This window comes from Bison bison, unplaced genomic scaffold (assembly GCF_000754665.1).
Source record: "Bison bison bison isolate TAMUID 2011002044 unplaced genomic scaffold, Bison_UMD1.0 scf7180017864478, whole genome shotgun sequence".
NCBI classification, from domain to species: domain Eukaryota; kingdom Metazoa; phylum Chordata; class Mammalia; order Artiodactyla; family Bovidae; genus Bison; species Bison bison.
In genome coordinates this window covers 318,147-344,734 of record NW_011495038.1, presented here as the reverse complement: position 1 = coordinate 344,734, position 26,588 = coordinate 318,147, and the positions used below count along the sequence as shown (strand labels likewise).

General features: G+C 46.4%; 1 protein-coding gene across 1 annotated transcript in view; it reads right to left on the bottom strand.

The window, feature by feature from the left end:
- Positions 1 to 26,588, bottom strand: part of AMOTL1 (angiomotin like 1) — a 193,309-nt gene that overhangs the window by 55,512 nt on the left and 111,209 nt on the right. The window contains exons 4-5 of the mRNA XM_010862107.1: positions 22,309 to 23,239; positions 5,017 to 5,308 (exon numbers count right to left, since the gene is read on the bottom strand). Coding sequence (XP_010860409.1) covers positions 5,017 to 5,308; positions 22,309 to 23,180 — 1,164 coding nt within the window. The 5' untranslated portion in view covers positions 23,181 to 23,239. The remainder of the gene's footprint in view (positions 1 to 5,016; positions 5,309 to 22,308; positions 23,240 to 26,588) is intronic.

The following is a 26,588-nucleotide window of genomic DNA, read 5'->3' as shown; positions in this document are numbered from 1 at the left end:
GGAGAAGGTGGGACAGGAGGACCCAGGAGAGAGACCGACACAGGGACGCCTCCGCAGCCAGGAAGCCAGAAACTAAAGGAGAGAGAGTGTGGTCACTGCCCCAGAGGTTGCAACAGAGCCAAGACACATCAGAGAAGAGGTGGGTGGCGAGGCTGCAGGGCATCGGGCCTCCTGCTCGCTGGCCTCCAGCTGGGGCGGGGCTGAACACCAAGGCTCCCTTCGGCATGGATGTTCCCAAAGGCCTCTAATACCAGAGTGGGTTCCTCCACAGTCCCCTTATTTCAACGAGGTCTTTCTATCTCTTCCAAAGATATCATGAATTATTGGTCATGTGGCAGGAGAAAGAACAGCCTGTCCTGAATCCTGCTCATAGTCCTACCGCAAAATTATGTTCCTTCCTTTTAATTTTGTTTTCAAAAGAGATGGCTCCAAAACATACCACCACTTCTATGCTAATTTCATCTGTGAAAGGTGGCCTTTGCTTGCAGACAGATGGGCAATGCTGCAGGGACAATCCCCGGTAAGATGGGGCACCAGTGAAGCCTTCTTCAACTAGGCCACCCATAGGAACTTCCCTCTACCTGATTTCATATACTTTCCTATGTTATATTCAGCTGACTGGAATTCAGCTGCATTCTGTGTCTCTGATTTGACTGTCAACTCCTTGAGAGCAGAAACAGCCCCATAACCCTAGACTTGTGCCCTGCCTCATGACAAAAGTACCGACTGCATAATTAACCTTTAAATCTCTTACAGAACTACAACTGTATGTAGGAAGTTAGCAAGATGAGATTGTGATTCAACATCAGGGAGAATTTCCTAACAATCTCTTCCAGAAGTCTACCCAGTAGTGAGCGTCTCTACTCTGGAGGCATTCAAGTAAAAAAATGAATGACCTCTTTTCAGAGACATGAGGTTTCTAAGGAGTGGGAAATTGGACTAGAATCACTTTAAGAATTTTAAGTCTAAAGCTCTGTGATTTCTGACTGCACACTCCTTCAGAAGGAGGACCACATCCTCTTCTTCAGAGCCTCGGGTCAGAATACCTTAAGGCCCTCTTAATGTCACTTCCTAGCTGGTGCTAGTGATAAAGAATCCGTCTGTCAATACAGGAGACATAAAAGACACGGGTTCGATCCCTAGGTTGGAAAGATCCCCTGGAGAAGGGCATGGCAACCCACTCCAGTATCCTTGCTTAGAGAATCTGATGGACAGAGGAGCCTGGGAGGCTACAGTCCAGAAGGTCGCCCAGAGTTGGACACGACAGAAACAACCTAGCACACACACGCGATGTGTGTCAGAGGTGAAAGGAGTTGGACAGGTTGGTCTTGATATACAGACCATCTGGGCCAGTCCCAAGTCTGAGCAGGAACATATGAAGAGCATTTGCCTCCACAGCTCCCAGCCTCCCTTCCAGCAAAGACGTCAGGAAGCTCTTAGGGCAGGCTGCAGGAGACCCGGGAATCTCTGAGAAGCAATCTCTGGCCCAGAAACGGAACTCCAAGAAGAATGGAAAGCTTACAGTTTCAGCAGGGGCTGCTGCCATGAAGCAAAGGGGCAGAGAGGGGCTGTGAGCAAGTCTCAGCCCTTCCCAGTTTGGAGACTGGCTTGTTCCCAGACACCTTCACATGCACAACTCAGGGACTTATAGGGTTGAAGACAGGCCTGCCGTCCACGCCTCAGACTGCCCAACCACAGCCACTGCTGCTGTACTGACAAGAGGGTCTTTACTAAAGCAAGCCCAGAGGAACCATCGATGTGTGGCTCTTCAAACATCCACCTACACCCTAATGGCTTCTGAGGCCAACCTGCTCAGCAACCCACAGTCTGGTCCTGCTGGAAATTCCGTGCATGAATTATGCTTCAGGGAAACTGGGAGGAAAAAGAAGCAAAATGAGTGGCCGAAAGGAAGTGATGAAAAACCGCCACTCTCTCTGGGGGTCCGTGGTCCTCATTCCAACACTAACAGGGATAATCACCACCCTGCCCCTCTCTGGAAACAGGGTCTTCATTTCCAGGTGGTTCTTTGGCAGCCTCTGAGCTCAGTCATTGTTTCCTGCTGAGTTCCTGGCATGTCGCACATAGGCTAAAGCCCTGCAATTAAAAATTTATCTATTTTTGGTTTTGCCCTGGAGATGAATCTCCACGAGCGCTCCCAAGGCTGTGAAGAAGGATTCCAGAATGGACATTCCTGCCAACACAGGGCGGCCACATCCTACGCTGTGGCACCACCCAAAGTGGGGGTCTTTATCCCTGAGGAGTACAGTCACCTCACTGGACAAGCCTCTCCCCAGACCTGAGGCTCAAATAAGAGACACAGTTACAGAGACACACGGAGCGGGGGGGCCTGGACTAGGGCGACCTCGGGAACACAGGCCTTGAACCACCCAGTCATGATTTCAGGCCGCTCTGTGTCTCTTGGTCCCAGTTGCCGAGGAGAGCTACGGAACTAGTGCTGAATATGGCTCCTATTCATCAAAATCTGAGTTTTCACACTGACAATTTCAATTAGATACACAACTAATTAGTGATTAATGAAACGTAATATTTACAGAACCATTCACAACATTCAAGGGACTGAAGGAGTTTGGGATTTCAGAAGGGGTACAGCCTTCGATTCTTCCCCTTTTCCAGAAGTTACCAAAATGCTTTTGGCCGCAAAACTTAAGGATCATAGCCATGCAGGGAAACTGAGTCCCTGTGAGGCTGATTTTGGTTTTCAAAACAGAAATGGTCATCGACATCAAGAAAGAGATGTGTGTTACAGGCCAATAAAGATACGTCTGAATTTTTAAAAAGTCAATGAAGAACAACAAGAACTCCCAGTTTCTGCATCTTCCCTGTAACTGTTCAAAAATATTTATGGAAAAGGGGGAGAACGACACTCAGCCCTCAGGAGTCTGCACGGCTCCTAGACACATCTGCCACTGGGCTCCCTCAGAGAGAGAGAGAGAAAAAACGACTGACTTCCCAGGAAGTGCTGAGCTGGCCCGTCCCAATTTTCAGCCTGGACCAGGAAAGAAGCTTAGAGGCAAGAGAGGCAAGCCGAGGCCTGAGTGTGACTTCCAGGCACTGCCAGGAACCCGCACACGAGCTACCACGTGACCGGCCCAGGGCGGAGGCCGCCATCTTTAGGCAGCCCACCGGTGCCCGCCCTCATCTGACGCCTCCAGGAAAGGCAGTCAGGCCTCTCGGAGCCAAGCCTGGTCTTGACTTCGGGGAGCTCCAGACCCTCGCCGCGGAAGCTCCACACAAACACGCTGGGACAGGTCCTGTCTGTGAACCGCTGCATCATCCCACCCACGGCACCCTGCCGACTGCTGCCAGCCCTCAGGGGAATCAGAGGGGCTGACGGCTCTGACACCCGGACCAGCAGAAAGGCCAGGCTTTACGGAGAGGTCAACACTGAGCAGCCCTGTCATATGGACGCAGTGACCACCGTGGTCCAGCCAGGAGCAAGCCCTGGCATGAGGAACCAAAGGGCAAGGCTGCTCTGCTCAGGGGGGTTTACAGTCCCACCCTTTCTCTTTACAAAAGCCCCCACCTGCCCAGGACAGAGCAGGCCCCTAGACTCTTATGAGATGGCCCCGACCACACATGCCACTTTGTTCCCAGAAAGGAAACTCCGGAGCCCCGTGGCTCTGCTGCTTGAAACCATCCTATGACTTTTGTCCCTCACCTGCAGGGCCTTTGTACCTGCAGCTTTTCAGGTGCTGGCGTGTGGGTCATGGTGAAATCACTGCCTGTAACAGTTCACTCTCACTAGACGTCTCCCTGTTGACTTTGGCTCACAGCATAAAGCCCTAAGAATGAAGGCTGCCGTGTGTCCTAATATTCTCATGACAAAGACACGGGCTGGAATTCTGCAGCATCTCCCCACCTGCTGAGTAAGCAGAAGGAGAGCATGCCGGAACTCCCACTCTGCCGTCGGTGCTGAGGCATCACTGCTTTTTTTGCAGAGACCGGCTAATGAAACCAGCACAGCAATCACCAGGTTCCTGTGTGAGATCCTAGACGTAAAGGAAGAACCTGCCTCTCTCAGCTTGCTGCTCCCGTATCCCTCTCGGTGTCCCCTCTCCCACACTGTCCGTTTGGGGCGATGCTGCTTAGCTGCTGAGTCCCTGTCCAGGGGCACCTCTCCTGTCTCTCCTGTAGCCCCTTGACATTCTATTGCAGGTTTAGCTTGCATGACTCCCCTCCACCCCTGTTTTTTTTTTGCATAATCACAATAGTAAAAGATGTTTATCAGTTTTCATAATCAATAGCCAGACAAAAAATACAAGATAATTACAACTGCAAGCCATAATGGGAACATGAGTAACCTAACAATATAAAATAATTACCATTTGGCAGGAGGACATCAGGCAGTGATGAGGTAAGTGGAAGTACATATATGCACAGATTTTCATCTGCTCAGCCAGCCTGTATCTTTTGGTTGCTGCATTTAATCCATTTATGTTTAAGGCAATTATCGATATGTGTTATCCTATTACTGTTTTCTTAATTGTTTGGGGTTTATTTTCTGTAGTTAGGCCTCTTTCTTGTTTCCTGCCTAGAGAAATTCCTTTAGCGCTGGCTATAAAGCTGGTTTGGTGGTACTGAATTCTCTTAACTTTTGCTTGTCGGGAAAGCTTTTGATTTCTCCATCAAACTTGAAGGAGTGACTCTCCCACTTTTGGACGATAAGCTCCTCCAAGGGAGGCACCCTGGCATATTTATTTTTGTCTTCCTAAAGCCTTACATGGTGCCTGGCACAAAAAGGTGTCGAATTAAACGCTGGCCAGTGAGTCAGTGAATCAACCCCCTTGAGCCATAAGGAACTATGTGCCTTTTGGAGAACCTTCCCTCTGGCCTCATCTTGTGCTGTTCCTGCCGTCTGAGCTCTGTGTCCACTTGCTTTCTCCCACTTGATCTGCTCCTCTCAGTCCTGCCTTAGGTCCCGCTAGTCCCTGATCTGATCCATCTACGTGTAATACCTAGAACCTTCCCCCGCCCATCTCCGGGGAAGCCCCCTACCTTGTGGAGCTTGTCGGCGTTGTCATAGTAACCCTGAAGCTCCTGGTGCAGCACGCGGTTCTCCTCCGTCAGGATCTCCACCATCTGCTGGGCTCGCTCCACGATCGCGAACGCGTCAGGGCCAAGCTGCTGGCTGGGCGAGGCGGCGGGCGGGGGCGGCGCGGCCCCCAGGGCCATGGGAGGAGCAAGCGGCAGGGGCACGGAGTGCAACGGCCCGCTGACCGAGGAGTTCTGCGAGGACACCGGGCTGTGCTGCTGTGCCGTGGACGGGAAAGGAAGCTGGCATGGGCGGCTGCAAGGGAAGAGACCAGGAGTCAGGGCCAGGGCCACAGGCTGGGGCTGGGGTGGGGGTGGGGTGGGAGGAACGCCCACAGCACAGGCACTGTGGTGATGCCAGGGGTCAGCATCAACGCAGGGTCCAGGCTGGGCTGAGAGATGCAGCTTCAACCCCCCATCCCACAGATATTCAGCGCTCTCCCTCTGAATGTGCACTGCTTTGGTCATCGGGAAACGGTGGACCAGACAGACAAGGTCCTTCCCTGCTCTCATGAAGTTTATGTTCTTGGAGAGAGAGAGAGATGGGCACACCACCAAATGATGAACACTCAAAGCTGGGTATTGAAAAGCAACGACACCTCTCCAAGAATCAACCCAAGGGACAGGGACAGGGAATCACTGAGTGGCCAGTTCATACAGAGGGGTCAGGGAAATGGTCTCTGAGAAGCGGACGCCTGAGCTGAAGTCTGTTGACAGCCATGGAGTAAAGAGTGGCTGGGGGCAGGGAGTGGAGAAGAAGCGGGGGAAGTTTTCCAGGTAGAGGGATTGGGGGCGAGCGGGACCAAGAGGAGCAGATCAAGTGGAAGAAAGCAAGTGGACACAGAGCCCAGACGGCAGGAACAGCGAGATGAGGCCAGAGGGATGGGCATGGGCCTCTGGGAGCCAAAGCCAGACCTTCCCTTGGAGTGTGGAGGGGGCAGAGGAGGAGCTGTCTTCATGCCTGTGGGTGGGATGTATGTTGGCGAGGATAGACCAAAGGCGCCCAGTGAGGAAACCTGGGAAAGACTGAAGGCAAAAGGAGAAGGGGCTGACAGAAGATGAGATGGTCAGATAGCATCACCGACTCCATGGACATAAATTAGAGCAAACTCCAGGAGACAGCACAGGACATGGGCGTGAGCTGCCATCCATGGGGTCACAAAGAGACAGATATGACCTAGTGACTGAATAACAACAGCAACAGCCAGGTTAAGAAAACACAGATGTTCCTTGATGGTTCAAATTCTGGTACTAGCTTCTTTATCTGAACCCATGAATTTTCATCTCCAATCTCCCCTTCCGAAGGATCCCCGCCTCCTGATTCTGTTAATCGGTTTCATAAGAATCACTGTATTTTCTTCCAGCCTACGCCAAGAGCTCCTAACAACAACTCTATAGTATAAACAGCAAAGACAGTCTTGGCATCTAGTTCTGCAACCATGGCTATCTCTCCTCTGCAGACTTGGGGAAACTGGTGTTCTTGTTTATCCCTTCAACCTTTAGGTCTCAGTCTGGGAACTGGGGTGCTAAGAATTATCAGCAACCCCCAAATCACTGGCATCTTTATATCAAAGGGTTGAGCTCCTTCTAGTCTGTAACAGTTTCATGTATTACCTCCATTCCTTTTGATCCTCCAAGGCCAAATCTCTCAGAACTACCTCCCTTTATCCTCAGAGGTCATCTGACCTTATATTTCCTTTTAAGTATATTTGCTGCAGTGTTTTTGGACCGTGTCAGCCTCCATATCTCTCACTGTGCAAGTGTATCTTACAGCATTAAGCAGCCTCTGAATGCTGACTTCTGCAGCTAAACGTCAAACTCTAGAAGAAAGGGTGTCACCTTAGCCCTCCCTACGTGGAGATGCAAACACCCCTAAAGATGACCTTGGAAGAAACCCAGGGATCCCACCAGAGTGACTAACCACTGGCTCTGTTCTGGTAACCAACATCAGAGTGCTCCACCGGGCTCCCAAGCTAGCTTCCAACTAGATCTTCTTATGGTTTTGATCTAGGAGCCCATCCATTTCATGTTAAAATAACTGGGATCTAAGTTCCCAGAGTCAAAATAGGGAACCATGGAGCTTAAGGTAGTTCTTTACTCCTTAAGGGCCTCAGATTTCAGAAAGGAGTGCTCGGGGTGGGGGGGTATAAACCTTCCCCCTTCCCTCCCTTTCCACACCTACGATTACCATCTGACCTTCTCCATTAGAAATAAAGCGTTTCTGCAGTTTGATGAATTTGTGCCCCTTCTACACTGAAGTGTATGTGAATGTGTTGTCCCGTGCGCATGAGGATGTCTGTGTGTACAAGGTCCAACTCCATAGTGAGAGTGAAGTGCCCTTGGCTGCCTTTCACAATGCCCAACGTTCACCCCCATCACAGGGATTCCTATCAGTTGTGGACCCAAAACACCACAGGTCCTTTGTGAGCAAGTGCATTCCTGCAGCCTGGCTAAATTCTACAGTGTATTTTTCATGCAAAGAGGTTACCTTGACAAGAGACAAAATATCACAAATTACACTGCCTCAATCCAAAGGCAGACACCCATTCCCAACTTCAAGTTCTCCCTTCCCACTTCATCCAACGCAAACAACAAGCATGGTATGTCTCCTTGGAGCTGGGGTGGGCACAGATGAAGCATCAGGGCCCCAATAGGACTTGCCCTCTGACCCTTCAGGCGTGGGCTTCAGGGCGGAGGTTCTACTTTTTGACATTTATTGGGCTCTGGCATTTGGAACTCACAGTCAAGGATGGGCCTATGTTCCCTTATATAACAAAAAGGAAGTTTTCATAATGCCAGCCTAAGTCATCCATGATGGTGACTAGCCACCTGAGTGGCAATGCAGGAAAAAGGTTCTTGCCAAGTTCAGGGATGGAAAGAATGGGTTTTTCAAAATAGGAAGTCTTTTATGATAAATAGAGAACATTGGCTTCAAAAAATAACCCGGTTACACATTCAAGAATACACATTCAAGAAGCATGGTACTACAACGGATGATGTCTAGCCAGGGGAGCAAAACACTGTTCCTTGGCTCCGCTCCTCAGCCACTGGGGCGGGTGGGCTCAAAGGTCCGTACAAGGCAGATTTGGATGACAGTAAATGAAGGGGAAAGAATGGTGAGGGGGCACAGGAAAATGTCACACACCATCAGACCAGTGCTATGAATCAAGATATCCTCTGCTTCCAAAGATAATGCTACTGATCGGCTACCATTAGGATAAAGACTTCTTCGCAATGGGGACACAGAGAAAAAAAGAAAAAGAGGAGATGGGAACTAATATTTATTGAGAAACTACTTTATATAGAATTCTACGTTGTGCTGTGCTTAGTTGGTCAGTGGTGTCTGACTCTTTGCAACCCAATGGACTTAGCCCACCAGATTCCTGTCCATGGGAATTCTCCAGGCAAGAATACTGGAGTGGGTTGCCATGCTCTACTCCAGAGGATCTTCCTGACCCAGGAACTGAACCAGAGTCTTATGCATTGCAGGCAGATTCTTTATCAGCTGAGCTAGTAAAGGTAAGCCCAGAATTCTATGCCACAACTATCTATTTGACTATAGCTTACTTCCTCTGTTGGGGTTTCCCTGGTGGCTCAGATGGTAAAGAATCTCCCTGCAATGTGGGAGACCTGGGTTTGGTCGGGAAGATCCCCTGGAGAAGGGAATGGCTACCCACTCCAGTATTCTTGCCTGGAGAATTCCCATGGACAGAGGAGCCTGGTGGGCTACAGTCCATAGGGTTGCAAACAGTCAGACACAACTGAGCGACTAACACTTTCACTTACTTCCTCTGTTAGAATGTGAAGGCAGAGAGCTGTTACTCACATCATTTGTTTCAGTATCCTGGGACCATACCATCACTTGGGTTAAGTTAAAGGACTTAAGGAGTTAATGTGTATTAAGCTGGGCACAAATTAAACACTGAACAAATGTTAGCTAGTACCACTATAATTAGTATCATCTGTATCCCATAGAAGGCTGAGCACTGAAGAATTGATGCTTTTGAATTGTGGTGCTGCTGAAGACTCTTGAGAGTCCCTTGGACTGCAAGGAAATCAAACCAGTCAATCCTAAAGGAAATCAACCTTGAATATTCACTGGAAGGACTGATACTGAAGCTGAAGCTCCAATACTTTGGCCACCTGATGTGAAGCACCGACTCACTGGAAAAGATCCTGATGCAAGGAAACATTGAGGGCAAGAAGAGAAGCGGGCAACAGAGGATGGGATGGTTGGATGGCATCACCGACTCAATGGATATGAACTTCAGCAAAGTCCAGGAGACAGTGGAGGACACAGGAGTCTGACATGCTGTGGTGAAGAGTCCGACATGACTCAGTGACTGAACGACAACAACCCAGAGCCTAGCCCTGAGTGTGGCTTTCATGAAAAGTCCAATATTTTTTTTCTGTTATGGCTAACATTTATTGGGCACTTTTGACTCTAGCCACTGTAGTATACACTGCTACACGCATCATCTCACCTTGAGCTTCATAACTGCCTTATAAAATAGGCATCACTATCAAGTCTCTGTATTTAGATGAGAAAACAAGGCACAAGACGGTCTGTGCTAAGTTGCTTCGGTCGTGTCTGACCCTTTGTGACCCCATGGCCTGGAGCCCGCCAAGCTCCTCTGTCCATGGAATTCTCCAGGCAAGAATACTGGAGTGGGTTGCCATTTCCTTAAATGACAGAAACATAAAGAAGATGCAAGCACAGGCTTTGGGATTCCAGAGCCTGCAGCTCACTCGTTCCCTGAACGGTGCGGGGGAACACAGGGAGGACAGGCAGGCGCCCTGTGACCTCTGCTGCCAGGTCCCGTGGCTCAGTCTGAGTGACCATCACATCCCTGACTCACACCCTAGCGAAAGCATCAGAGCTTTCTGTAGGTTCAAGCCACCTCAGGGGAAGCATGAAGGCTAGAAAGCTGCCCCTGTGTTGTTCTCTTGGACTGTTACTTACCTTCAATGCTGTTGTCTTTCATAGGTTAATGTCTCTTCTACACAAGCATTCAACTAACACTATTAAGGGTCTACACCATCTGCCAGGAAGCACAACTCATCACCTCGCTTTATCCTCACACACACCAAGACAGGACCACCACCAGGTTCTGCTCCTGTCTCATGGAATTGGAGAAATCTTGGAACACTGAAGAAAGGGATCTTTTCCCACCTGCCACCGAACTGACTATTAAATATATCTGAGCCGGGTTGAAAAGCCTCTTCACCCCAAGTCCACAGTGAGGTATTAGAAACAAGAATCAAGGAACATTTAAAGAGCCACATCTGGGATTTCCCTGGTGGCCCAGTGGTTAAGACTTCACCTTCCAATGCAGAGGGTGCGGGTTTGAGCCCTGTCAGGGAACTAAGATTCCACATGCCTTGTGACCAAAAAAATCAAACATAAACCAGAAGCAATACTGTAAGTAATTCAATAAAGACTTTAAAAATGATTCACATCAAAAAAGTTTTAATAAAAAAAAACAAAGAGCCACATCTATGATTCAAAATAGGGTCATACAGGGAATATATGTGGGCTGATCTTCCATCATCAATGATTTGGACCATGACTTTAAAAATGATCCACATCAAAAAAATTTTAATAAAAAACAAAGAGCCGCATCTATGATTCAAAAAAATAGGGCCATACAGGGAATATATATGGGCTGATCTTCCATCATTAATGACTTGGGACCGTGACACATAGCCTGCCCCAGAATCTGCACTCATCTCTTGCTTCCTAATTTACAGCCCTGCCCGACTCACAGTCCGGACAACCTACCACCACTGGCCTATGTCATGGTTTTGTTCTCTTGAATTTTTATTTAAATATCATTTAATTTTTCACGCATTATTATTCTTCCTAATTAGTATCATGCATGTTTTCTGAGGGTAGAAAATTATGACTTACACTAAATTGGTATCCAGTACATTTTTGTCAGTTGATTTGGCCCCAGAGCCCAACAGCCAGTTAGGAGGTCATATATGCTTTATGAACTTCAACACTGTTTTATTGAGGAAGAGACCTCTGGTATTTATATTTGATCTGGATAATATAGTTAGAATCTCCAGTCATGACACTGCCAATTTAATAACACGGCTCCATGTCGCTTCCTTTCTCATACACAAAATGCAGCTCAATACTGAAGTGATAATGTAATTTGGATTAGGGAAGCAAGATCATTGGTGACAGCTACTACTCAAGAGTCCCTTTGCTTCTCTCTGCACACAACAAGACTTCATAAATAAGCTTGTTTACATATTCTTTAAAAAAAATTTTTTTGGGGCCGTGCCTCACAGCATGTGGGATCTCCAACCAGGGATCAAACCCATGACCCCTGCATTGGAAGCACAGAGTCTTAACCACTGAGCTACCAGCAAAGTTCCCACAAATAAGCTTGTTTAAACACTTGTATTTACATTACACCTAAATGTGTAATGTACTAAACGTGCCATGAATAGCACTTTACCTCTACTGTCACTTCATTCTCACAAGCTTGGACATTCCCTGCTCTCACAACATGTATTATTATTCTGTTTTTAAAGTATGCAAACTAAAGCTCAGAGGATTAATAAACCAGAGATCTCAGTCTTTACAAAGCAAAACAATGGGCTATGAACTGGGAGTTGGAACTCACATACCCCCACCACACCAGGGCTATCGCCCCATGCTAGCACAAGACTGGAGTATTCCTTAATATGGGACTCTTTCTCTGCTTCTTTCTAGCCATGTAACCATGGACAAGTTTTTAACTTCTTCTTCACCTTTAAATGGTGATAACGACGGAGATTTCAGGGGCATACTATCTCATACTATTGCAAACTGGAACAAGAATCTTGGGGAAAGATAGATTTTGAAAGATAGGTATAATTTGGGCAGCTTGAGATGGGTGAGGGTTGTTGGGTTTCTCAGGAGAAAGAAATGATATGGGGAAAAGGCTGGGTGAATTTGATGACCAGCAGAGAGTCTGATGGAGAAAGAAACAGCAACCCACTCCAGTACTCTTGCCTGGAAAATCCCATGGATGGAGGAGCCTAGTGGGCTGCAGTCCATGGGGTCGCTAAGAGTATGGCATGACTGAGCAACTTCACTTTCACTTTTCACTTTCATGCATTGAAGAAGGAAATGGCAACCCACTCCAGTGTTCTTGCCTGGAGAATCCCAGGGACAGAGGAGCCTAGTGGGCTGCTGTCTATGGGGTCGCACAGAGTCGGACACGACTGAAGCGACTTAGCTGCAGTAGCAGCAGCAGCAACGATAGTTATCTACTTCACAGAGTTGTTATGAGAATTAAATGAGACCATGTATATAAAGCACTGCACGTAGTGTCTGTCATTTGGGAAAGTACTTAATAACTGCTAGTCTCTGTTATTATTATTACACTGCTAATGGGTGTCAGGAGAAAAGCAAAGGATAATGCACCCTTGGGTGTCCCTTCCTCTTAAAACACTCTGTGTGGAGAATCCCAGTCCCTAACACTAAAGCTTCAACCTGGAAACAAAGCAAATGCCAGCACCACAGAAGCTTCTATTTCTGAAGTGATTTCTTGCAATGCAATGCAGAACAAGAGTATAATGTCAAGGTGATGCACATGCATGTCAGGACCCTCTCTTGAACACAGATCCTCACTTTCTTCTAGACCTGTACTGTCCAAAATGCTAGCCACAAATCACATGTGGCTACTGAACACCTGAAATGTGTCTCATCTGAGCTGAGATGTGCACGAAGTACAAAAGGCACATCAAAATTTGAAGACAGTACAAAAAAGGTAAAATATCTCAGCAATAGTTTTTTATGTTGATAACCTGTTGAAATGATAATGCTTTAGATATAATGGGTTAAATAAAACATGCATCCAAATGTACGTTTTAAAATGGATTAACTAACGGTATGGAAGTTCCTTAAAAAAACTAAAAATACAGTTACCGTATGATCCAACAATCCTGCTCCTGAGCATATATCCACCAAACACAAAAACCAATTTGAAAAGACACACACGCTTCAGTGTTTATAGCAGCACTACTTACAACAGCCAAGACATGAAAGCAACCTAAGTGTCCACCCACAGACGAATGGGTAAAGAAGATGTGATAAGCGTACACAGTTGAATATTACTCAGCCATTAAAAGAAAGAAATGCCATCTGCAGCAATCTCTACGATGGACCTAGAGAGTCTCATACTAAAAGAAGTCAGACAAACACAAATATATGGTATCACCTGTATCTGGAATCTTAAAAAAATGAAACAAATGACCTGACTGACAAAACAGAAATAAACTCGTAGACATAGAAAACAAACTTATGGTTACCAAGGGGGGAGGGGTTGAGGGGGTAGATAAATTAGGAGTTTGGAATTAGATACAAACTACTATACATAAAACAGATAACAAAGTCCTACAGTATAGCACAGGGAACAATATTCAATAACAGAAAAAAAATTTAATGTAGGAAGTATAATGTATAAATGAATCACTGCTTTATAGCAGAAACTAACACAAACAACACTGTAAATTAACTATATTCAATTTTTAAAAACGGGTTAACTAAAACATGTTTTTAAATTAATTTCACCTGTTTCTTTTCACTTTATAAAAATGTGGCTGTGAGAAAAATTTTAATTAGATATCTGTCCCACATTATATTTCTTTTTTAAAGGATGTCAATGTCTAAGTTTTTTTAATTTAGCATTTTAAATTTTTAAATTCTTATTAGAGTATAGCTGACTTACAATGTCATGTTAGTTTCTGCTGTACAGCAAAGTAAATGAGTTATTCACACAGGCACACACAATACACACAAATGTATCTCTACTCTTTTTTTAGATTCTTTGCCCACATAGGTTATTACAGAGTATTGAGTAGAGTTTCCTGTGCTATATAGCAGGTCCTTATCAGTTATCTATTTTATACATAGTGGCATCTATACATCAATTCCAATCTTCCAATTTATCCCTCTCCTCTCCCTCCTCAACAATATATTTTCATTGTTCAGCACTGCTTTGGTCCACACTACATGTACACCAAAAGGCTTCATTTTGGAAAGAATTCCAGAATTCAGTGAGCAACAGAGCAATTCACGCCAACAGACCAGTAGTCCCCACTCTACTAACCCCAGATCTCCAAGCATCAATGGTGACCAGGAACCTATATTCAAAATACTATATGTTTTGGGGGCTTCCCAGGTGGCTCAGGGGTAAAGAGTCCGCCTGCCAATACAGGAGACCCAGGTTCTGTCCCTGGGATGGGAAGATCCCCTGGAAAAGGAACTGGCAGCCCACTCCAGTATTCTTGCCTGGAAAATCCCATGGACAGAAGAGCCTGGTGGGCTCCAGTCCATGGGTCACAAAACAGTCGGACATGACTTAGTGACTAAACAACAACAACAACAACATGTTTATCTACAATTAGGCCATCACGCTAACATTTAATATGGCTTGTGTGATTGCCAAAAGTTGTCTAAAACATAACAGGAAAAGAGACATCAATGGATAAACAGATGAAGGATGCGTGACCAAGTAATTCAAAAGAGAAACTGCAAGCAGCTAAACAAATTTCCCAAAGCAAAGTTATTAATAGACAACTAAAATCAAAACAACTTTTTTCCATTTATCAATATTAACAATCAGTTCAATGAATGTTTACTGAGCTTTAAAGCAAAGATTCTTTAAAATTCTCAAGACATGATACATATTAGGACTTTGCTTGAGTAAAACATTACAGAAAAATGACTAGAAGGAACTAAGACAAAAGGACAGAATGACAGTCTCCAGATGACAAATTCATGGATTTGTTTTCTCTCTTCCTATTTTTCTATTCTTTATGTAATTTCTACAATGAATATGGCTAGCTATTCAAAAATTTCTGCATTAATATATATGTTCATCATAGAAAAACATATATTAGCCACAAGGGCTTCTCTTGTGGCTCAGCTGGTAAAGAATCTGCCTGCAATGTGGGAGACCTGGGTTGGGAAGATCCCCTGGAGAAGGGAAAGGCTACCCACTCCAGTATTCTGGCCTGGAGACTTCCAGGGACTGTACAGTCCATGGGGTCACAAAGAGTCAGATATTACTGAGTGACTTTCACTTATAGAAAAATTAGAAAATAGAGATAAGTCAAAAATCAGCACTGTTATTTTAATAATCAGAGGAAGTGAACATGACAAAATAATGTTAAAATGAGGTGAAAAGAACAAATGGCAAGGTTCAAATTTTAAGACTTCTCCCTCAGTAAAAATACCTCTTATTTACCTAGAGGTTTCCAATTTAGAGTATTTTCTTATACTTTCTGACTGTGAAAGCAACGGTGAACAGAGTATTTTAGAGTAGTTTTGGCTGGATAATGGAACTGCAGGCAATTTCTGTTTCCCTTCTTTACCATTTTTTAGGGAGTGGGGAAGTGGGAGTTATCTATATTACTAGATTTTTGATAATGAAAGTGTTTCATTGGTGTAAGAGAAAATCAGTTACTTTTAGGAAACATCAGCTACAACAAATTGCAGATAAGGAAGCTGAGGCCCTGAGAACTTAAGCAATTTGCTACAAAGTGGAAGAGCCAGGACTTAAAAGGGCTCAAAACTTCTTTCCCCAAACCCACAGCCTTCCCACCTGGATCCCTTTGGTGGTGCAACACAGGACTCTTAAGTGTTCAGGCTGAGTCTAGACTCTTGGGTAAACTAAGACCCAAACTATTGCTAGGCAGGATGCATATGGATGATCCTCTTGTTTGGAGAAGCCATGCATTTAATGCACTGCAGCTGGAGTTGTGTTACATTTCCTGAGAAAGCAACCTAAACTTGACCCCAGCCTTTTCAAATTCCCACACCGCAGAGCCGCTCCTCACAATAAACAGGGCATTTTACTTGGCTCACCCAGCCACAATTCAGCTTAAAAATTGTACAAACTCGTAAATTTTAATTCTGGTATTCAAAACACATGTTTAGCTGGTGGGATTTAAAAAAACACTCCCTGGCCTCATTTTTTGTTCAGAGCAACGCGTGGTGGTTAATCCATAAGCTTTGGGTCTGGCTCACCTTTTAATGCCACATAGCAATCCATTTTCGTTAACTATCTACACTGCAAATCAGCACTTTGGAAACACACTCACTCGGACAATCCCCCTTCCTCCTCCAGCCATTTCCAACTCAGAGTGAGAGGGGGCCACTGAACATTCTCTGTTGTACTATACAGCACATTTGAGACCTCACACCCACCCAGAGTAAAGCTGCTCTTCAGCCCAAATTCTCAGGCTTGTTGCACTCTGGCCACACTGCTGGGTCGGCGTGGGTTCCTGGCAAGAGGCACGGTTTCTCTCTAATCAGCCACATGGGCTCCAGGACTCTCCTCTTTGCTCCCCCTCTCCCCGCTGCATTGTCTGACACGTTCCCAGGGAGCATGGGGCTTCCCTGGTGGCTCAGACAGTGAAGAATCCACCTGCAGTGCAGGAGACCCAGGATCCATCCCTGGGTCGGGAAGGTCCCCTGGAGGAGGGCATGGCAATCCACTCCAGTATTCTTGCCTGGAGAATCCCAGAGACGGAGGAGCCTGGAGGGCTATAGTCCATGGGGTCGCAGAAAGTTGGACACAACTGAAGCACCTGAGCATCAGAGAGCATCAGGAACTTTGACTCTGTGCTAAATAAAACCAAACCAGGAGGTTTTTCTAGAGGAAAATTCATAGTGAATATTCTAAGGAAAACATGCATGATTTGGGAGGCTGAGCACACCACAGGGTCCCTCCATGAACGCAGGAAACCACGAGCCCCCTGAACTGATGGAAAGGATGGCTGGCCTGTGAAGAGACGAAGCAAGCATGTTCTATGGAACAGGATCCATGGCACCACTGGCTCTGATGTCATCTCTTTTTTAATATTTATTTGGGGGATCTTTGTGGTGGCATTTGGAATCTTTAGTTGCAGAATGCAAACTTAGCTGTGGTGTGTGAGATCTAGTTCCCCAGTATTCATTCGTGCCTTCACTTCCATTAACGGGACAGACCAGTCAGTCCTAAAGGAAATCAATCCTGAACATTCATTGTAAGGACTGATGCTGAGGCTCCAATACTTTGGCCACCTGATGTGAAGAGCTGACTCATTTGCAAAGACCCTGATGCTGGGAAAGACTGAAGGAGGGAGGAGAAGGGGACAACAGAGGATGAGATCACTAGATGGCATCACTGACTCAAGGGACATGAGTTTGACTAAACTCCAGGAGCTGGTGATGGGCAGGCCTGGTGTGTTGTGGTCCATGGGGTCTCGAAGAATCGGACACGACGGAGCAACTGAACTGAACTGATGAAAGTCAAGGAGGCCTTGACCGGTGGCCTCTCCACGGGGTTTCCCACAAGAAGAGACCATAACCTGCTACACATCTCCCATGGTCCGAGGATCAGAGCAGGTGAGAGAATTCATAAGCTATGGTAAATCAGTAATGGAGGCCAGAACTCCAGATTCTTACTCATCCTAAGCTCTGTGCTCTTTAGACCTTTCCATCTCTAGACAAAAAGCAGTGAAGTCTTGATAGTGTGTGATGGATGGGGTGAGAGCTCTGAATATCCACAACATACTGGGGCTGTCTTTGCAGCCTGAGGCCAGAACATGAGCCCAGTGATCTCAGACAAACGCCTCCCTGACTCAAGGGTCGTCCATGAGGCACTGACCCAACAACCGGCAGCTTCCCAAACCATCACCATTAATGACAAACTGATAACCTGTTAAGCACAAGGAAAGGTGACAGTGAAGTTAAAGGGAGACCTGCTCTTCTCTGGGCTTCCCAGGTGGCTGAGTGGGAAAGAACTCGCCTGCCATTGCAAGAGCCGCCCGAGGCACAGGTTCAATCCCTGGGTCTGGAAGGTCCCCTGCAGGAGGGCATGGCAACCCACCCCAGTATTCTTGCCTGGAGAATCCCATGGACAGAGGAACCTGGCGGGCTGCAGCTCACAGGGCTGCAGAGTCAGAAATGCCTGAGCACACACGCAATGGCTCTTCTTTTGGTCAAAGATAGCTTGAACATCACACCGTGCTGAGCTTCAGATCCAGTCCTTAGAGCTCAGGCCACACTGAATGTGTCTGAAGCAGGGCTGGTGTGGACGCAACTCTGTTTACCCTGCTGGCCAAAGGCTGCCCTGGGGGAGCCATGCTGGCGAGCTGTGGCCAGGCTCACAAAGCCACCTTGTAGCTCTGGGGCTGAGCCTCAATAGTCTGTCTGTTACATCTTCTAGGCCATTTTGATGTGTCATGTGGACCCAGCTGCCAAGCCCGGCAACCAGCTCAAATCCTTCAGGCATTGCTTCTTCTTTCTGACATCATCACATCGAAACACATGACACCACCCACAAATACCTGGGCAGCCCTCCAGGAATAGCTTCCTCCTCCCCCTTCCTATCTTCCACTCACAGCATACCTACTGCCAAATGATAAAAAGCAGCAAGACCCCTTTATGCCCTGCCAGGTAACCAAGAATAAAGCCCAAGAGGAGTAAGGAGACTAAGGATATTTCTACTTTTGATCAAGCTCTAGACACAGAGTTAAATGATTAAGAAAAAAAAAAGTGAACTATCACAACCCAAACTCTGATATGATTCTGCAATCAGTCTGCTAAGTCTGCTAAGTCACTTCAGTTGTGTCCGACTCTGTGCGACTCCATAGATGGCAGCCGACCAGGCTCCCCTGTCCCTGGGATTCTCCAGGCAAGAACACTGGAGTGGGTTGCCATTTCCTTCTCCAATGCATGAAAGTGAAAAGTGAGAGTGAAGTTGCTCAGTCATGTCCGACTTTTATCGACCCCATGGACTGCAGTGCACCAGGCTCCTCCGCCCATGGGATTTTCCAAGCAAGTACCATGGATTATTTAACTCTGGCAAATCAATGTGCTAATAACCAGAAATTTGAAGATATATTTTTCCTCTTCAAACCTAATAGCTTTTAAATTTCAATTTCTCCTTGGCTTAAGGAATCATAAAAGGGTGAGAACAAGAGCTCTCCCAGGCTGAACTTGGATACCCTGGTGGGGTCACACTGTGTCCGCTGCATCCTGCTGCCTGTCAGGGGCCTGCCTGTCGGTACATTGCTTCAAAACTGCCACTGCCACCGAAGGCAGGGAAATGGCTCAGCAGCTGCCAAGTGAGTGACAGGCCAGCTCACTCTGCCAAGGCCCAGTCACTCTCTTTTCAGAAGATGTACAGCCAAAGTAGGCCCTGCACCCAGCCATTGGGGTCACTCAGGAAAATCTCAGCTCATTTGACTTAGAATCTGATAAATGAAACCTCTGGCAAGAATGAAGACACAGCCATAACAGACAGTGACCCACTTGTCTTCTCTTATGCTCCACAGTCTCCCCAGGCAAAGCAAGCTCAGAAACATCTAAACTCCAGCAATTTCCAAATGGGTATCTCCAGAGCCAACCTCTCTCCTGAAAGTTTGCTTTCCAACTGACTTATTTCCCACAGTGTCCATATCTAATCAATCATTAAATGATGTCAGCTCTATTTCTCTTAGCATATAATGCTCTTCCATACCTATGGCCTCAAAGCTGGGCTACTCTCTCCAAGTCTTATCTGGACACAACTCACCTCATCTCTGATGGTCTTCATGGCCTCTAGGTTCCCCTTCCTCTAATTCATCCTTTGCTGCCATTAAAATCAGCCTAGTAAACATCAACACAGTCTTTACTGAAAAACACTGGTTCTTGCAATTGTTTCTGAATAAATTCTAAACTCTTTAGTATGACACTCAAAGATCCTCATCAACTGGTCTCAATTTCCTTGTCCAAACACACTTTCTGCCACTTCCTACACCGCCACGGCTCTGCATGACTGCAGCTCATGCCAGACAAAACCCCCTAAGCTCTGGTCTGAAGAAATGGCCTTTCCCCTGCATAGTCCTGCATAGTACCTCCTGCTACTTCACCTCTACCCCACAGCTCTGATTTCTTCTTCAAGACCCAACTCAAAGGTCACCTCCTCTGTGCAGCTCTCCCCAGGCCCTTCAGCTGTGAGTCATACCACTCTCTCCGGTTCCCGAATGCTCTCTGCACCTTTCTATCCTAAAACGGCACCCTGCAGCCCAAGGATCTGTTCAGATGCTGGCTTCCCTGAGACGATGCTGGGAGGACCTTAACAGTGGAAACTGTATCTTTATTTCTGAACTGAGTACAGGGCTATACAGACTACAAATGTGGGAAGTGTTGTTGAATCCATCAGTCGGAGCAATTAGGGCGATGGAAGGAAATGGTTTTGACAGTCAGGATACCTGAGCCTCACTCCAGTTGCCTCAGAGTTGAGTACTGCAGGAACTGAGTTTCTCATCTCTTGAATAAACAGAGCTTCTTCCCTGGTGGCTCAAATGGTAAAAGAATCTGCCTGCAATGCAGGAGACCTGGGTTCAATCCCTGGGTCAGGAAGATCCCCAGGAGAAGGGCATGGCAACCCACTCCAGTATTCTTGTCTGAAGAATCCCATGGACAGAGGAGCCTGGTGTGCTACAGTCTGCTGCTGCTGCTGCTAAGTCGCTTCAGTCGTGTCGGACTCTGTGCGACCCCATAGACAGCAGCCCACCAGGCTCCCCCGTCCCTGGGATTCTCCAGGCAAGAACACTGGAGTGGGTTACTATTTTCTTCTCCAATGCAGGAAAGTGAAAAGTGAAAGTGAAGTCGCTCAGTCGTGTCTGACTTTTATCAACCCCATGGACTGCAGCCTACCAGGCTCCTCTGTCCATGGAATTTTCCAGGCAAGAGTAATGCAGTGGGGTGCCATTGCCTGAGTTGGACACGACTGAGCAACTAATACTTTCACTTTTCTGTTGAATAAAGGGGTGAGGCTATATGATCTCTAGGTCTCTTTAGCTCCTCTGTTCTAGAATTCAGACTACATTTTCCTTTAAAATCTACAATGAAGAAAGACTCTATAAAACCCCATGGTAATAACATGTTCCAGGAGTTTGGACACTCTCCAAAAAGCCAGCCAGGAAAACCACTGCTCCTCTAGCCCACTGGGCCAAGCTCCCCAGGGACAGCGCACAATGGAGGCTCCGCCCCAAACTCAGAAATCCCTACCTGCCTTCGGGAACACCTGGAGAAAATCCCCAGTTGACCTCTATTCTGTTTCACTCTATATATTTTGGCCAAAACTCTGCTTACTAAATATTGTGCACAGACCAAAAAAAAACAAACTGATGACAAAAACCTAATATGCCTTGAAAATAATGAGAGCTAAAACCATGAGTGAAACCACTAGGCTTACTGTGGAAAACAGTATGAAGGTTTCTCAAAAAACTAAAAACAGAACTACCTTATGACCCAGCAATTCCACTCCTGGGTATATAAAAACATTAATTCAGAAAGACACATGCATCTCAGTATTCACAGCAGCATTCTAGGTGGCTCAATAGTAGAGAATCTGCCTGCTAATGCAAGAGACACAGGTTCCATCCTTGTGTTGGGAAGATCTCCTGGAGGAAAAAATGGCAACCCACTCCAATATTCTTGCTTGAAAAAATCCCATGGACAGAGGAGCCTGATGGGCTACAGTTCACAGGGTTGCAAAGAGCTGGACACAACTGAGCAACTGAGCACACACGTACGCAAAAGTGTTCAAAGGGCACAGATCAAGAATCGTGTATTCACAGATGATGCAACTTCACAGAAGATAGGGAAGCAACACAAGTATCATCAACTGATCAATGGATAAAGAAGATGTGATAGATACACATGACGGAATACCACTCAGTCACATTAAAGAATGAAGGTTTGCCATTTGCAGCAACACAGATGGGCTTGGAGGGCAATCTGCTAACTGAAATAGGTCAGGCAGAGAAAGACAAGTACTGTTTGATATCACTAATACGTGGAACCTAAAAAATACAACAAACCAGTGAATGTGATATAAAAGAAGCAGACTCAGGCATACAGGGAACAAACTAGTGGTGACCAGTGGGGAGAAGGGAAGGAGGAGGGGCAGTGTAGGGGTAGGGGATTAAGAGGAACAAACTATTAGCTATTAGCTATAAAACAGGCTATTAGCTATAAAACTATTATAGCAATTAGCTATAAAACAAACTACTGGCTATAAAACAGGCTACAAGGATACACTGTAAGACATGGGGAATATAGCCAATATTTTATAATAACTATAGATGGGGCATAATCTTTAAAAATTATGCATCCCTCTATTGTACATCTGCAAAATAGTAATAATATTATCTATCAACTATACTTCAATTAAAAGAATAAATTTTTTAAAATTATCTAGGCTTGATAATCACCTCGTTACCCCGTACTCTGGGGGTGGCTGGTACCTCAGGACGGCCACTTCTGTCCTCGCAGGCTGGGGCGCAGGGTAAGGCTTGACCATCTCGTGGAGGAGCCCGGGGTGCTGGTCACTGTAGAACAGTCCATGCTCCTGGGTCTTGCTGACCGGGGACACCATCTGCTTGGTCTTGAAGGGGTACTCGGGTGGAGGACCTCGGGGGTCCAGCAGCTTGGCTGCAGGCTGGGCTGGGGAGGGGCCCCCTCCAGCCTTGAACGCCTTTCCGTTCCCGGGGCCAGGGAGGTGCTGCTTGGCGCCGTTCCTCTCCAGCGACAGCTGCATGATCCTTTCGCTGAGAGAGCGGACGTGGCCCTGCTTGAGCTCCTTCAGCGCCTCGTCCTTGTGCGCCTGTCCGCTGTTGGCGCGGCTCACCGTCGGCCTGCCCTCAGTCCGGGCCTTCTGACTGGCGCCCCCGGCCATGTAGTAGCTGTGCCCCACGGCCCCCGGTTGCTGCTGTGGCGGCGGCGGCGGCGGCTGCTGTCCCCGGAAAAACTGGGACTGCGCCTTGGCCTCCTCGTACGTGGGCAGCTCCTCGTTGTTCTGCTGAGGCTGCGCGGACCGCACCTGTTTCTCCATCACCGTGTTGTCCACCTGGTGTTCCTGACCCTGCGGTTCCTGGCGTGCTGACTGGTAGACCATTTGTGGGTCTTCTTGAGCGAGGTTTTCCGTGGAAGAAAAGTTGGTGGGGTGGGCTGGCCCTGCGCTCCCTGTGGCCTGGTGCTGAATGGCCAGCAAGTTCATGTTCTCGGTCGGGGTGCCATAGCGCAGTTGCTCCTGGATCAGCCGCTGTAACACTGTTCCAGCTGCCGCATCCTCGGAACCTCTCATCTCCACCTCTGGGATCCTCGGGAAGTTCGGGGGGTGGAAGTTACAGAGAGGATCCTCAACTGGAAGATAAACATAGGAAAAACGTGTCAGGCTGTTCCGTACAGGTCTCAGTGTATATTGTGAATAATGAACTTTCTAATGATAGAGGCATTTAAAGCGTTCCAATACCGCCTCACCCCCATTTACCCTGCAGTTTCTCACGGGAAGCATCTCTCCAGCTCAGTGCGCCTCTCCCACTCTCCCTTCCCTCACCTCCTGCTTCCTTCTAGACCTTGGTCAGGCCTTCAAGCTCTCCCTTTAAGCTCTCCACTGACCCCTTCTCTTCATCATATAAACAGTCTTTCCCATCTTAAAAAAAAAAATCAGAACAACAACAAAAAAAGAAACCACCTTCTCACAGCCCAGTGTAAACCTCTAAGTGCCACCCAGTTTCTCTTCCCTCTTCTCTCCTAACTGTCCTCAGAAAGCAATCGACACTTGCCGTCTCCACTTTTCAAACACTCCAGCCACGACCCACCCTACTGCTCTGAGAGTTCGAGTTCCAGCAACACACCAAGAACACAGAGTTCCCAAACAAGCTAGCTCTCTCTGGCCTCCAGGACTTTGTCCCCATTCATCCCTCTGCCTGGAAAGATGCATCTCACTACATCTTCTTGGGAAATTCCTAGATGTGCTTTGAGTGATGGCTCCAAAGCTGCCTTCTAAGTAAAACCCTTCCTGCTGCAGCCCAGCAGGCTTGAGCCCTCCTTCTCCAACATCCAAATTCTGTTGTCATAAATCCCAAAGACCGATCATCACAAGTTGTTGTTTAGTTGCTAAGTTGTGTCAGATGGCACTTATTTATGTAAACAAGACTTTGAACATCTTAAAGGCAGAGATCATGGCTCCTCATCTGGGTCTCCCTAGCATACAACTCTATGGTTTTTCCAGTGGTCATGTATGGATGTGAGAGCTGGACCACAAAGAAGGCTGAGCACTGAAGAACTGATGCTTTTGAACTGCGGTGCTGGAGAAGACTCCTGAGAGTCCCTTGGACTGCAAGGAGATCAAACCAGTTAATCCTGAAGGAAATCAACCCTGAATATTCCATGAAAAGACTGATGCTGAAGCTGAAGCTCCAATACTTTGGCCTTTGGCTACCTGATTCAAAGAGCTGTCTCATAGTAAAGACCCTGATGCTGGGAAAGACTGAAGGCAGGAGGAGAAGGGGACGACAGAGGATGAGATGGATGGATGGTATCATGGACTCAATGGACATGAGTTTGAGCTAACTCTGGGAGATGGTAAAGGACAAGGAAGTCTGGTGTGCTGTGGTCTATGGGGTTGCAAAGAGTTGGATTCAACTTAGTAATTGAACAACAACAACAAGCAACCTAGTGCCTGCATGTAATGGGTGTCAAACATTTAACCAGTAAAAGAGTACCATGAAATATATAATGTATGCCTTTTCACAAAAGTACTCAGAAGGAGTGTATTGAGGATATTTATAGTGATAGGCTAGTAAACATTCTACTACTTACTACTGATAAGACTTGCTGTCTTTGGGCTCAAAATCCTTACCTGTAAAAGCAGGGAGCTAAGCAAGCCCATCTCTAAGTAGCCTTCAGCCCTACAATTCCAAGCAGTGATGGTTCTGTGTTTTTATATATACAAAGGACACATTATTTCCCCCCAAACCGTCTCTCTTCCCCAAAGTTGCCTTTTTTCTGATAAATGGCATCCTCATCTATGATCAAAGAGTCATCCACATACAAAGTGCAGATACAATTTTGTCTCTTTTGTTTCCTTTGCTCCCTCCATTTTTTAAAAGGTTTTTTAAATTGTTGAATTGTAGAGGTACTTTATTAATTTATTTATCTATGTATTTGGCCACACCACATGGCATGTGGGATCTTAGTTCCCCAACCAGCAGTCAAATCCACATCCCCTGCATTGGAAGCATGGAGTCGTAACCACTGGACTGCCAGGGAAGTCCCCTTTGCTCCTTACATTTAATCAAGTGCCAAGCTAGGTTTTCAGTTTATAGTAAAATAAGAAAAAAATGAAGGTGGTGTGATACTCTTACAAGATATATAAATACACACATAATCACACATCTATATGTGTATATACCTAGACACACATAAGCTGAGTTTACTACCTTCTTTTAGCAGGGGCTGCTATTAAGGACTACATTCCTCTTATACTTTTTGGTATTAAAATATGAGAAAAGGTGACAGTAGATGACATTTTGAGTGTCTCTGTAACAGCAAAGACTGCAGCCCCAGCTTCTATGATCTCAACCATTCCCCAGGTTCCAGCTCCCCTAACCAGTTGCTAAATGTCCTGAACAGCCTAACATCTGGCCTTGTCTCTGGCCTTCTCTTTCAATCAACAGTGTATTTATTACCTGTCTTCCGCTACTAGAATTCTCTAGCACCAGGGAACAGACAGTCTTGTCTTATCACATACTGTGAACCCACTGTCTAGAACACTACCACAATACACAAAAGGCATTCAGGAAAGAACTGTTGGAGGGTGGGAGATATCTTAGAAGTTTGGGATTAATATATACACACTACTATAGTGGCTGAGATGGTAAAGTGTCTGTCTGCAATGCAGAACACCTGGGTTCAATCCCTGGGTTGGGAAGATCCCCTGGAGAAGGAAATGGCAGCCCACTCCAGTATTCTTGCCTGGAAAATCCCATGGACTGCAGAGCCTGGTAGGCTACCGTCCACAGGGTCGCAAAGAGTCGGACACGACTGAGCGATTTCACTTTCACTTTTCATATATGAAATCAGTAAACAAGGACCTACTGCATAGCACAGGGAACTATATTTGATATCTTGTAATAATCTATAATGGAAAAAAAATCTGAAAAACAATCGACATATACAGATATATAGATATAACTGAATCACTTCGCTATACACTTGAAATTAGCACAGCACTATAAATTAACTATACTTCAATTAAAAAAATGGTTTAAAAAATGAGAGAGTAAAGAACTCTACAGACTGGTTCCTGAAGCTCACCTCTGATCTACCCCTCGTGAGCTCAGGCAATTACTTGGTTTCTCTGAACCTCTCTCTCCTCTGGGGTCAGGCTTCATATCTACTTCACAGGATGGTATGTGGAGTAAATTCAAACTTACTGCTCATTTTCAGAGAACGTGCACAGTAACTGAGATATAAACCCGAAGTTCAGCAATTAGAACTTTGCAACAACAAAAACAGACCACTGAAAGTCACCCAAGATGAGCTGCTGAGTAACTGTACTAAGTGATGCACAATCCTAGGAAAGCAATTAACAGCGTGGGTTGAGTTGAGCCATCACTCACTCCACAAATACCAACTGCCAGCCTGTGATATTCAGGCATTCTGACAGGTGCTGGGTTAGGAGAGTAAAGAAGATAGTTCTTACCCT